The 12704-nt window shown below is 44.3% G+C and overlaps 1 protein-coding gene across 2 annotated transcripts in view; it reads left to right on the forward strand.

Annotated features, from left to right (window-relative positions):
• The window catches only part of LOC120528149 (zinc finger protein 721-like), a 230053-nt gene that overhangs the window by 70721 nt on the left and 146628 nt on the right, over window positions 1-12704 (forward strand). Inside the window, exon 4 of one of the 2 annotated variants that reach the window (XM_039752212.1) lies at window positions 3487-4344. In XM_039752212.1, the coding sequence (XP_039608146.1) occupies window positions 3487-4344 (858 nt within the window). Of the gene's footprint in view, window positions 1-3210; window positions 5316-12704 lie in introns of those variants that run through there. The other variant, XM_039752211.1, reaches the window with a different exon arrangement.

Raw genomic sequence — 12704 nt, forward strand, 5'->3', positions numbered from 1 at the left:
GAGAACTTGTGCTCAATCCTCAAGAGGCGGGTGGACAAACAAAAACCCACCAGTTCTGACAAACTCCAGTCCTGGAGGGCTGCAAGTTTTCATTCTAACTCTTTTCTTAATTAGTGACCCGTTTTTGCTGCTCATTAACTATTTCCCTTTATTTTAATGGACTTTTCTTGAGACTCTGACTGCTTAATTGATTCTTTTTTCCTTAAACGGCACCTAAATATACATCTGATGTGAAGTGAGCCAACAGATGAGCAACTAAGCTGGGGCCTCAAACCCCAAACAACTTCACTTGATTCAATTTCTTCATTTGAAGTCAATTCTCGTTGTTAATTAAACCCGTTATTTAATTCCATGGCGCTCGCTCATTCTGCCATGGCAGACATTTCCAAAATTGTTGATTTTCTTTTAAGAACGCTGGCTGCCCAAATGTTGTGTGGACCTGAGCAGATCAACATTACCGAGGAGGCCTTCATCTCTCGTTATTTTCCAGTTATTGTGTGATGAACGCAAGTTCTTGTTTTATGTGTTGGTTTATTCTGTGTCTTAATATTGTTTGGTTGCTAATTAAGGAAACAAGAAATGTGTCTTAAGATATTTTATTATCGTAGTATTTCCCTCTACTACTTGTTTTCCCTCAAGGGTAATTGTTCTCATCAAGTTCATTATTGGGTTGGTCTACTGTTGCACTTTAAGATGAACACACACATACATAGATATACGCATACACACAGACCCTAACCACAACAGTGCCCCATGAATGACACACACACACATGCTGATTAACCTTTAGCACTTTAAACCACACAAGTGCTTTAAGTATAACACAGCCTGTCACTCGGCTCTTCAAGAGACTTACTTATTATCGGCACAAACAACATACGATGGTTTAATGAAATCTCAGACCTAAATATTACTTTTGGTCTATAAGAATACATTTAAACATACAAAGACTCCGCACTCTTGACTTTAGGCCATTTATCAGCCAAGAATGCCTTACTTTACGTCCTGTTCCCTACTGTTTGGTGAAGCTCACACCCTCAGCCTTAATAAACCTCGCAGATCAGAGCATATGGCAAATCTCCGGCTGCACCAGGTGCTCAAAGAAATCTAACTTATTAATTCAATCACACTTGACATTAAGACAAGGCATAGAAAGTTAAAAGCAGCATGGTATTTATTACAAGAATAATAATAATACCACAAGAGCAAAGAATAATAGAAAATAGGACTGAGAGTAAAGTCTGGATATATATAGTCTTTAGAAAAAGCTAACGGAAAAGTTACAGATGACAAGGATGAATGTCCCAGGGCGGCCAATCGATGTTCATGACGCTTTTCTGGCGACCAGTGATGTCTTCGTCAGTTCTTCTTCCTCCCTCCTTTCTTACATCCTTACTTTCTTCTTCTTCTCCTTTACTTTCTTCTTCTTTTCTTTCAAACAGATGCACCTGATTGAATTAAATCATCAATCATTTTGACAGCCACTGTCTGTTCTCCCAAACAATAAAACCTTTTGTGTTCTCTGAGGTGTCAGTAGATCTTCCTTTCCCAGGCTGTAAATAATTAGGCATGGCTTAATCTTCCTTTCCCAGGTTATAAAGTAATTGAGCCACCGGCATGTCTTCCTTTCTATGTTGGAACAGCTGTTTTAAAAGTGAGGTGTAAGGGAAGAAAACCTACTTTGATTTGTGTTAGTTCATCTATTGTCTTGTCTCGAAAAAAATATAATGGAAACCAAAATGTACAGATTTCATACACCATAACAGATGTGCGTCAATTAAAATTAAGACAAAGAGTTAATCAGCAGCAAAATCTGCTGACTAGTTAAAAAAAAGGGTTAGAATGAAAACCTGCAGCCACAGTAGCCCTCCAGGACTGGAGTTGGAGACCCCCTGTTACAGTCTGCATGTTTGCCGCCCAGTAATAAAACTGAAATGTAGGTAGTGTCGTGCCACCTTCTGATTTAGGGCATTGTGGGGTCGCCCTTTGGGTGTCGGGATGTTTAGAATTCCAAATAAATGAGGTTATGATTGAATGTAATTTCTTAAGAAACGACGTGTTAATGTGTATGGGGATGGTTTGAAAGAGAAAAGGAAGACTGGGATGGATGTTCACCCTAATCGTGTCGATTCTACCTGTGGGTGGTCCAGCTGTTCACATCTCGTTTCATTTTTTTTCCATGCAGACAGCAAAATTCTGTTGAAAAAGAGCTTGGGATATTTACCCCTCAATATTAACCCTTTCAGCCCTGATATCCCATTACTAGTACAATTAGCAGCAAAAACAGGTCACTAATTAAGAAAAGGGTTCAGAATGAAAACCTGCAGCCACTGCGGCTCTCCAGCACCGGAGTTGGAGACCCCCTGTTCTATACTGTCTGAAACTGGAACAAAATGAAATTGTCACTTTGAGGATCTGTGCAAAACTCTTGTTAAAATCTGGCAGGATCTAATTAATGACATTTTAGAATTAGCTTCTATATCGAGGGTGGGGAGGGGAAGGACCCTCTTCCTTCCTATCTTGTTGCTTCAAAGGTTTGCTTTGTCAGTGGGCTCTGCTCTCCTTTATTTTGGGGCAGGGGTTGAATTTTGGTTTATGTCAAGTTTGACTTTTGATTGTATGGATTGTTATTTGCTTTTGTAAAGGAGACCACCTGCTTGTGCACTTCACTCTGCTGCTCGTCCTCCTCCTCCTCTTCCACAGCAACCACTCAGTCCTTTTATTACAAGCCATGGCAGAACATAACTGCTGCAGAAGCCAAAGTAGAATAATAGACAGAATAAAGCTTGGTGTGGGCTAGGGGGTCTTGTTGAGGTTGCCATAACTGTGAGAAGACGAGCGAGCAGGAAGTGTATTACCTGAAGAAAGCCCGTTCCAAGACTTTGTGATCAAATAATTATCTCTAATTTTCTTTCGTTATCTGAAGTACGATTCATAAACTCGGGGAGGCGTGCCTTTGTGAATGGAAACCTTTGCCACGTCAAAGTGGACCTATTTTGTAAGCTGTAAGGTGTTTTCATTCACCTATGGATGTGTGCGCCCTTCATCCCTGTTGTAAGTGGCAAGAATAGACAAGGAATTTTTAAATGTATTAAAATGTATTGTATGTGGCAAATAACTTTATACAGTGATTGTGAAGAAGTAACTTTGACTTGAAAAAGAGTAAATGTACCCTTTAATGACATAACTAATCTGTCTGTGCTATTGCAGATTCACAGGACACGGGCAGTTTCTCCACATCTTCATCGGCGGGGACTTCTTTCCAGTACAGACTGCACCCCCAACAAGGCAAGGCGAGGGTGAAGAGGTTGAGAAGAGGGTCGGAGAATCTGACAGCAGCCTCTTTGCAGGCTGGTTCTTTTTCTGATGTCAAACTTGGAAGGAGGGAAGCCATCAGCCCTGATCAACAAGCGCATCGGCACATCCGAATTCACAGTGCCGAGAAACCCCACTGTTGTTTAGAATGTGGCAAACAGTTCTCACGAGTAAGCCATCTTCAGAGGCACACAAGAATCCACACTGGAGAGAAACCTTATTGCTGTTCTGAATGTGGCAAACAATTTTCGCTAAAGCACAATCTCCAGAGTCATACAAGAATCCACACTGGAGAAAAGCCTTATTGCTGTTCTGAATGTGGCAAGTGTTTCTTAGACAGCACCAGCCTTAACATTCACGTGATACTTCATACCGGAGAGAAGCCCCATTGCTGTCTAGAATGTGGTAAACGATTCTTACGAATAAGCAACCTTTACACCCACCAAAGAATTCACACCGGAGAAAGACCATATGGGTGTTCTGAATGTGGCAAACGCTTCTCCCGTAGTAACACTCTTCAGAAGCATATACGAATTCATACTGGAGAGAAACCGTACTCCTGTTCCGAGTGTGGCAAAAAATTCTCACAAGTAAGCAATCTTCAGAGCCACCAAAGAATCCACACTGGAGAAAAGCCGTATTGCTGTTCCGAATGTGGTCAGAGATTCTTTGACAGTAGCGCTCTCCAGCAGCACACACGGGTTCACACTGGCGACAACCCGTACTGCTGTTCTGAATGTGGCAAACACTTTTTTAAAAGTAGCGCGCTCAGGCAGCACATACGCATTCATACCGGAGAGAAGCCATATAGCTGCTCGGAGTGTGGCAAACGATTTTCACAACTAAGCAATCTCCGGAGCCACAAAAGAATCCACACTGGAGAAAAGCCGTATAGCTGCACTGCCTGTGGCAAACAATTCTCTGACAGCAGCAATTTCAAACAGCACACTCGAGTGCATACTGGAGAAAAGCCGTATTGTTGCTCTGTGTGTGGCAAAAGCTTTTCCCACAATAGCACTTTTCGCAAACATACAAAAATACACACTGCAGGGAAAACATAATTGCTGGATTTGATAAAGGATTCTCATTTTTATATTAGACACTAAAGATAATTGGAGTCCTGAGGCGTACAGTAGAGTGGAGAAGATGGAGAATGAGTCAAAGTCATGGGGGGCTCCCTTCATGTGGTGAGCTTCGTTCTATAAGATCTACCCTAAACCTCATCAATGCCAAAGTGCTTTCTTAGTTTGAAGTTATAGCAGCCGTGCATCTCCCCGAATGAAAAGGAGCCCACCCTGTGCATCAGCGCTGTAGTAGGTGATGGTGTCTGCGATCTTTAGAGCAAGACCTCCAAAGCAGTGTCAGTCCAGATGGACAGTGGTGCTGGTCCCAACACCACATCAACTTAACCTCGTGCAAGAAATTAAGGGCCGGTTTTATACTTCACGCGCATAATCACGGCTGCCAGCGTTCATTTGGTGCATCCTCAGAAATTAACGTGACGTATATGGGATTTGCAGTACCGGCAAAAAGTCAGGGGGATGGACGGGCGCAGTGCGATAAAAGCTGGAACGTGACATCAGAGTCTCGGTTTGCTATCGACACGTGACAGAAAGCCGCTTTGAGGATCGACGTGCGCACTGCGATGTTTGATGAACGGTTCGATTTGGTGAAGCAAAATGCCGACACACAAATGCATTCGTGGAGCTTTGATATTCAAGCGTCGCGTATTCCCCAATGTAATGAATGAAACGATACGTTTTCAAAGTCTCACATAATGTCTTCTGTGCCATCTTTATTTTTTCATCAGAGTGTACAGCAGCGTATTTGAGCCACTGAGAAACAAATCAGAGACACGGTGAAAAGGTCTCCTTTGTGATTTAAGTGGAAATTGCGGCTTTGATCCCGAAATGTCCACTTAAGCCTCGTAGTTTATTTTATCATTAATGCAGACCGCCGTAAACGCCATCTTAAAACCGACCCAGTTGTTAATCGCTATCTGCTTCTGGGGCTTCTCCTGACCTGACAGCAGCAGCAGGCAGGGATTGCCACACAGAACACGTGCCATGTATGATATTCCAGCTCTCTGCACGTTTAGAAATCTTAGATTTGCACTTTCATGAGGAAATGCATTGAAGTGTGTGTGTTACGTTTTACAGATAAGTCGTTCACTTCACTTAAATAATGAATTCTCTTAAGAATTAACGTGTGGCGGCAGAGCAGTTACCAGTTGCCTTGCGACGAGCTGATGAGTCCATCCAGGGATTGTTTCTGCTTCGGCGCCCGATGCTTGCTGGAATGGGTGGGTCCCTGGTTTGATGGATAACATCTATTCCTTTTCAGAGATATCGTGGTAAGGTGTCCTCAAAATTTAATGGCTGTTTCAGGCAATTCACAACACAGCGAAGCCGAACCTGTCCACAGGTGTCTCGTGAAGTCTGAACCCGGCCCAGTAGCATCCACAGGTGTCACATGAAGTCTGAACCCGGCCCAGTATCATCCACAGGCATCACATGGATTCTAAACCTGGCCCAGTAGTGCCCACAGGCGTCACGTGAAGTCTAAACCTGGCCCAGTAGTGTCCACAGGTGTCACGTGAAGTCTAAACCTGGCCCAGTAGTGTCCACAAGCGTCACGTGAAGTCTAAACCCAGCCCAGTAGTTTCCACAGGCGTCACGTGAAGTCTAAACCTGGCCCAGTAGCATCCACAGGCATCATGTGAAGTCTAAACCCGGCCCAGTATCGTCCACTGGCGTCACGTGAAGTCTGAATCTGGCCTAAGGTGGTCAGCTGAACATAGAGGAGATGATGTTCTGCTACTTTTTACTCAGCAGATCCCAAATTCTCCAGCAGGGCTTGGACACAATCGGAATCTCAGAAGCTCCCAGACTGGATTAGACGACGTCTACAAACCGAAGGTCTCTTTAGTTAAAGAGGAAAAGCAATGAGTCAGGGAGAGATTCGAATTACAAAAGAGGAAGCCAAGAGGTTAATACAAAATATCCAGTCCAGCAGGTCCAGCAGACCTGTGATGAAGAGGACCTTGTGTTGTGTAGCATTGACACCGACCTGAAAGCAGCAGCAGCAGCAGCTTTAGCCAGGTGGATTCCAAATATTGGACACAGAGCCGTTTGAACATAAATTCAAAAGTAAACCCCCAAGATGTACCTGAAGAGTGGACCTCAAGAGCAACCGATTCCTAAATAAGTGGGAGAAGCAAAAAGCAAAGGCATTTCAAGCAAACTGAAAGGCGAACTCTGCCCATAAATCACAGTAGCAGCCCAATGGGTTTTTGATTGGTGTGAATGAGAAAAGGGAAAACCCACAGACTCGGAAACGAGTGACCCAGCCAGGCACGAGGAGAAGTGACGCCATCAGTAGAGGACAACGAAAGCAGAGAAATGACGACGGAGCTCCTGGAGGTCATCGGCACAGAAAACCACAAACGAGAGGGAAGGTAGCAAGGATGACGTGAACCTGAGCCGTAAAACACGAGTGCAAGTGAGGGAATGTGGGAATCGAGCAGTTTGATGTTTGCTTGTCCATGATGGGGCGTTCTGGACCAGAGGCAGGGGGTGCTTAACTCTTCTGTTCTCATGTTTAACAAGTCTGGCTGCGTTTGCTGGACGTTCAGATACGGAGGGCATACAGAGATGGCAGACAACGTGGGAGTCGAACGAGCGGCCCAACCTGCTTCTGTTGGTGACGTCCAGGTAGTCCTCAGTTAGCCTACAGAGGATATCCTGGTAAATGATGGCTTCTGCAAAGAGTCGGGATCCATGCAGTAAACCGAGCTCAGAACTGCCCCTCCATTGAATGGGTTTGGATTTCTTTCTCATAAAAAAGGCCCCCTCTACACCATAATGGAGATACAGCAGAACCAGAAAAGTACAATGGACTTCACAACAGTGAAGAGGACCACCCAGAGAAAGAAAGAATCGACAAAACAAAAGAGACTTGGAGAACAAATAAAGAGCCTGTGCCTGCGCAGAGAGGTGAGAAACAAACTGCTGCTACCGTGATGGTGCCCACTGGCCCTGGCACCGCACCTGACGTTTGCGTCTTAAAGTTTCTCCCCGACTCCTGTTTAATTTCATCTCGTTTATTCTTTTTTTTCATTATCGTTTTCTATTTTTATAATACTGTCCTGTATAGTTCTTATTTGTTCACTTCTGTTGACTTTTAATTCCATTTATTTATTTTTCAATTTGTTATCCTTTTGCGTTTTGTTTTAATTCTCAAGAGGCGGGGCCACCATTAAGGGACCACCCCCTAGCCGTATAAAGGCAGGCCGGGGAATTGCAGTCCATTGTGGTTCATTACCAATGTGCGCAGGTCTGGAAAGTTTTGTCGTTTTTACAATTTCTCATTTATTCAACTTGGATATTCCTACAGATTGTGTTTTATTGATTGTTTTTTTGCAGCTAGCAACTCCTTTTTATACTCTTTTGAACCTTTTCGTTTTCTTTCAATAAATCCTCCTTTGTAAAGATTTCCTGTGGCCTTGCTCTGTAAAAGCCAGGGGTTTGACGGTTATCCCCTCTCTTGTGGTGCCTTGTTTGTGCAGTTTTAGGACATTACTAAGGATAACTTTGAGAGAGCTGTGCCCAGTGTATGCCAAAGGAGTCCATTCAAGTGGAAGCTATGCCACCATAGTGGTGCAGGGTGGTGGGATTCTGGCCCACAACACTGGGTGTTTTTGAAAGCCTCACTCCATGTTAGCAGGTTGTGAAATGAAATCGCAACACCCTACCCCAGGATAAGGCTAACTATAAAGATATGGTAATGAAGCCACAGGAGTCCGTTTACTGAACAAACCAGCTATTGTTCCTTAATGGTATTACCCAATAACCCACGTCAACACCATGTAAAAAACTTGCCATTGCAAAAGACACGGAATTTGCAAACAACAGCGCAGAAAGGAAATACGAGAAAGTCGCATGGAGCCGAAAACCATGAATGCTACACGAAAGGTCAGGCACCTTTTAACACTCCTCTTGTTTGTTTGACTCTTGTTGTCCAGAGGTTTACGGTTACTCCTGCCATTGACGCTCTGTCACATGTCACTCGTGTGTGTCTGTTTCTTTTCTAACTTCTCTCTCTCAGCTCCGTATTCATCCACGGTGGTTTCTCTTAAATTTCCTACTGATGACAGATGTGAGGATGAACTTGTCCTCCATCGTCCGTTGTCTACTTTTAATATCGACTCCTCTGCATTTCAGGAGGGCCCAGTTTATTTCTTTTAAACTTTTAAACTTTTGTTCAATGCTATAAATAAATTTAGCACTATTGGTTTGAATAGATACAATCATCAGTCCTGGTAACTGTTATTTTATTAAGATCATTTACTTCCACCGTTAAGTTCTATCTTGAGTTTTTACTAAATGCCAAAACGAGAAAAGGCTTCTGCTACAGCAGAGACTGCGTCTGTTGGATCCTCTCCATGTGCTCCTTTGCCACGTGAATTCCCCAAGCCCTCCATTCCCCTTCCCTTTTTTGGTCTCATTAAATGTCGCCAATCACCATTTGTACTTCTGCTAGGACTGTGGTAAACACTTCCAGCGTCAGCCTTTTCTACTTACAGTCCAGTCTCAAAATCCTCATAGTGATGTGCCTCTCCTATTTAAATATGCCAAACAAAAAAAAAAACACCTTTTCTATTTGCTTTGTCAATATTGTATTTCCGCTTGTGTTTTAACACCTTTTAGATTTTAAGGAAGGCATTTTAGTGTATGACAGAGTTTAATGTAGCTTATTACCTGCAGACTTGTAAATCTGAAGTTGATTAGACTCTTCATGCGCCTTCACAGCACATCAGTGTCTCTCTGGTTCACACGCAGCCCCTTCTCCTGACAGTACAACTCCATCTCCTCCAAACTGGTACCCCCCATGTGCTATAAACCCTCACCACTCTATTCTCCAGTCTTGACTGGACTGGCATATTGGAAAGGCAGATTTCAGACTACCGTTTTGGCCCCTAATTCCTTAAATTTGAATTAGTCTCCCACCAGGGAGGCCACATACCGAAAGAGACCCTCTGTCAATGTAACTAAGCTGTGTGTCTGCCCCTCTAATAACAAAGCCCTGTACTATCATTGCTTCTCCATTTTAGTGGCTGGCATACTGGTGACTTGTTGTCTGCTACTTCAGAGTTCTCAGAGCCTGCACTGTCGGACTCCACAAAGTCAAGAGAACGGCTGGACATCTCTGACTGTAGGGTTGATGCCAACTCTGACACTACGCATGTCTAGTCACCTCGTGTACAGAGGTGGGAGTCTCTCTCTCTGGGTATGTGTGTGTGGTATAGCAGCGCCATAGCTCTCAGCAAAGGGCAGTTCTATTAAATAAATAATCACCGCGCTCGCGGCTTAGCACGTGTGTTACTGAAGCAATTCTCAGGGAGATTTGTGATGTGGGCGTTTCGCACCCAAGTGCACAGGTGACAGACTGCCCGCATCTGTGGTTGTTTCGGGGGCTGCTAATTTGCCGCAGCTGCTATGCCCTCTCGATATATAGAAGCGCAAGTCAGCTAGGAAAAAGAACACGAGGCCGAGTCTCAGCCCTTTAGCGACACCAGCTTTATTCATCTTGAAACAGGAACACACGGTTTTTTATTATGGCGTGATCTACCACTCTCCTACACACAGACACACGGTCAGGCAGGGTCGTGGCCAGGTAATCCTGCATTTATAAGGTTCTTTGCATCACCCCTCGATGCCAACCGGTGATAACGTGACCACGGTCGGCTCAGATTTGCTTTTACCAGGAGATGCTGCAATGCGGTTGCCCCGGCAATGGATAAGCTGTCTTCCACTGACGAGGTGACCTTTCTTCAGTGTGTCGTCCCACCAGGGTTGGGTGGGGGTTGCTTGCAGTATGGGGGCCGGGTTCCTGGTTCCCAAAAGAGGTTAGAAACCTTACATCTCTTCAGCTTTGTCCACACTGGTGTGGGCAAAGCGACCATCCAGGCGAGAAAGAACAGCAGCATTGGTATGTGCAGCCCCAGTATGGTGGCGAACATCAAAAGCAAAAGCTTACAAACTAATAGACCACCTAGTGTGCTGGGCGTCTTGTGTCCTTCTGTATGTACAGCCACTGTAGCGGGCCATCGCCAGTCGCCAAGGTAAACGGTTATCCCCAGAGATAGTGACGGAGGGCCTTAATCGCCAAGCACTCCTTTTCAATAGTCAAATAATTATGCTCCTCAGGTAGCAGCTTTCTGCTGCGAAACATGATGGGGTGTTCATCCAACCGCTCCTAAACCAAAAGCACTAGCATCTGTGTGCAGAATAAATTCCTTTGAAAAGTCTGGATTGCACAGAACTGGGAATGATGATAAAGTGGCTTACAGGTCGATGAAAGCTCTCGCACAGGCATCGGTCCAGTCAATACGACGATTTTTTTTCTGCCCTTTGTCAAGTCAGTGAGGTGGCCCCATGTGCAAAAATGGAAATGAATCACCTGTAATACCCAGCGAGCCCGAGGATGGCACGAACCTACCTGTGTGTTTCGGGACAGGGATATGCGAGCACCTCGCCCCCTCCCCTTCTCCAAATGAGGCTTGAGCAAACCCTTCCCCAAAGAATATCCCAGATAAGGGGTTTCCGACATACCCAGCCTGCACTTCTCAGGGTTGGCCATCAAGCAGCGCCCAGAGACGGACAAGTCATGGCTGAAAATGAGCGCATCTGGTCCACCGTTCGCTGAAAGGTCAGCAGTGCACCATGGAGCCCAAAAGGGAGTGCCGTAAAATTCAAACAACCCGTCCGGAGTGGCGAACGCGGTCTTTCTCACAACTAGACTCCTCCAAGGGGACCTACCAATAACCCTTCGTGAGGTGAAGGGTGGAGGTACATGAAGCCTGCCCACGCTTTTCCAACAGCTTGACCACACGCGGCATCAGATATGCATCAAACTTGGAAACCTTATTCAAATGCTTAAAATCAATGCAGAACCAAAGCATCCGGCTTTGAGACAAGTACAATTGGACTTTGCCATGCACTTTTGCTTGGCCAAATAATACCTAATTAGAGCATCTTTTGGACTTTCTCGTCTATCACTTTCCTTGTTGCCTCTGGTAGGTGATATGGTGGGTGGGGGCTGATATGGTGGGGGGCACCTGTATAGTAACACAGGGTGGAGTGACAGTCTTGCGTTCTGCAATTGTCATCTGTCCAGGATTGCCGAGAGGACGTCCAGGTTCCCCTCAATCAGTGATAGCAATTCCATTTTTTGGGTGTTGGTTGAATCATCACAATTGGTGACCTCAGTCTGGGGGACCACTACAGCCGTGACCAGGACTTCATGACGGTTGTGCTGCTCTTTTAAAAGATTAACGTGGGAAATTTTTATGGGTGTCCGCCGCCCGGGAATTCTGATTTTATAATGCACTGGGGACGGACGGACGCACGCACACACACACCAGCCATACCATCTGCACCTCAGAACAGGTCATCTACCTGAAGCTAAGTAAGGTCAGTTCTGGCCATTACTTGGAAGGGAGACCATCTAGGAAAAGCTTGGACTGCTGCTGCTGTATGAGGAGATGTTGGTCTGAACGTGGATCCCAATGCCCTGCCCATTCCAAACCAACTTTAAATCTAAACCTCTAGAAGTTTACTGCTTACCTTTTCACCATTTCAGGTCATTCACTGTATTTCAATGGAAGAAGTTTGAATAAAAAAAGTGAGGTGTTCTGAAACTTTTAACCAGTAGTTGAGGAGAAGGTACAGAGGACCTCCATAGCCAGTGTGGGATCTTTGAAGCGGTGCTGCTGTAGCCGGCGTGCGTTACTTTATCATGGTTTACGAGAAATGCCCGAATGCGGACTTGATTGCTTTAGAACAGTGTTTCCCAAACTCGGTCCTGGGGACCCCCTGTGGCTGCAGGTTTTTGTTCCAACCAGATTCTTAATCAGTGACAACACCTGATGACACTGATTTCATTTAATTAGCTGGTATTTTTTTTTCTTTTATTCGACATTAAGAAAAGCACAGCAGCATGATTTTTACATTTATAAGACATTTATAAATATTTGTGCCTTTGCTATAGATTGAAATGCTTAACTCTCTTTTGTTGATTTCATTATACTTTGCCCTTTCTCTGTGCAGTTTTTCCCCATTTGTTGTATCTTAATAATGACAATTTAAAACAAGCAGATCAGACACCCAGGCAAACAACACTGAATAATCAAAGGCTGTAACTACTTTAGAGTCAGACCCACTAATTAGTAAATAATGGATTAATTAAACAATTAGAACACCTAGAAAAGTAGAATAAAAATCAAGATGAAAATACTGTTAAAAAGAAAACAAAAAACATTATTCCTATATAACTGCTTGGTACATTTTAATATTTTTTTTTCACAAACTTAGTTTTCTAATTTCTAT

The sequence above is a fragment of the Polypterus senegalus genome, chromosome 4 (genome assembly GCF_016835505.1).
Source record: "Polypterus senegalus isolate Bchr_013 chromosome 4, ASM1683550v1, whole genome shotgun sequence".
NCBI classification, from domain to species: domain Eukaryota; kingdom Metazoa; phylum Chordata; class Cladistia; order Polypteriformes; family Polypteridae; genus Polypterus; species Polypterus senegalus.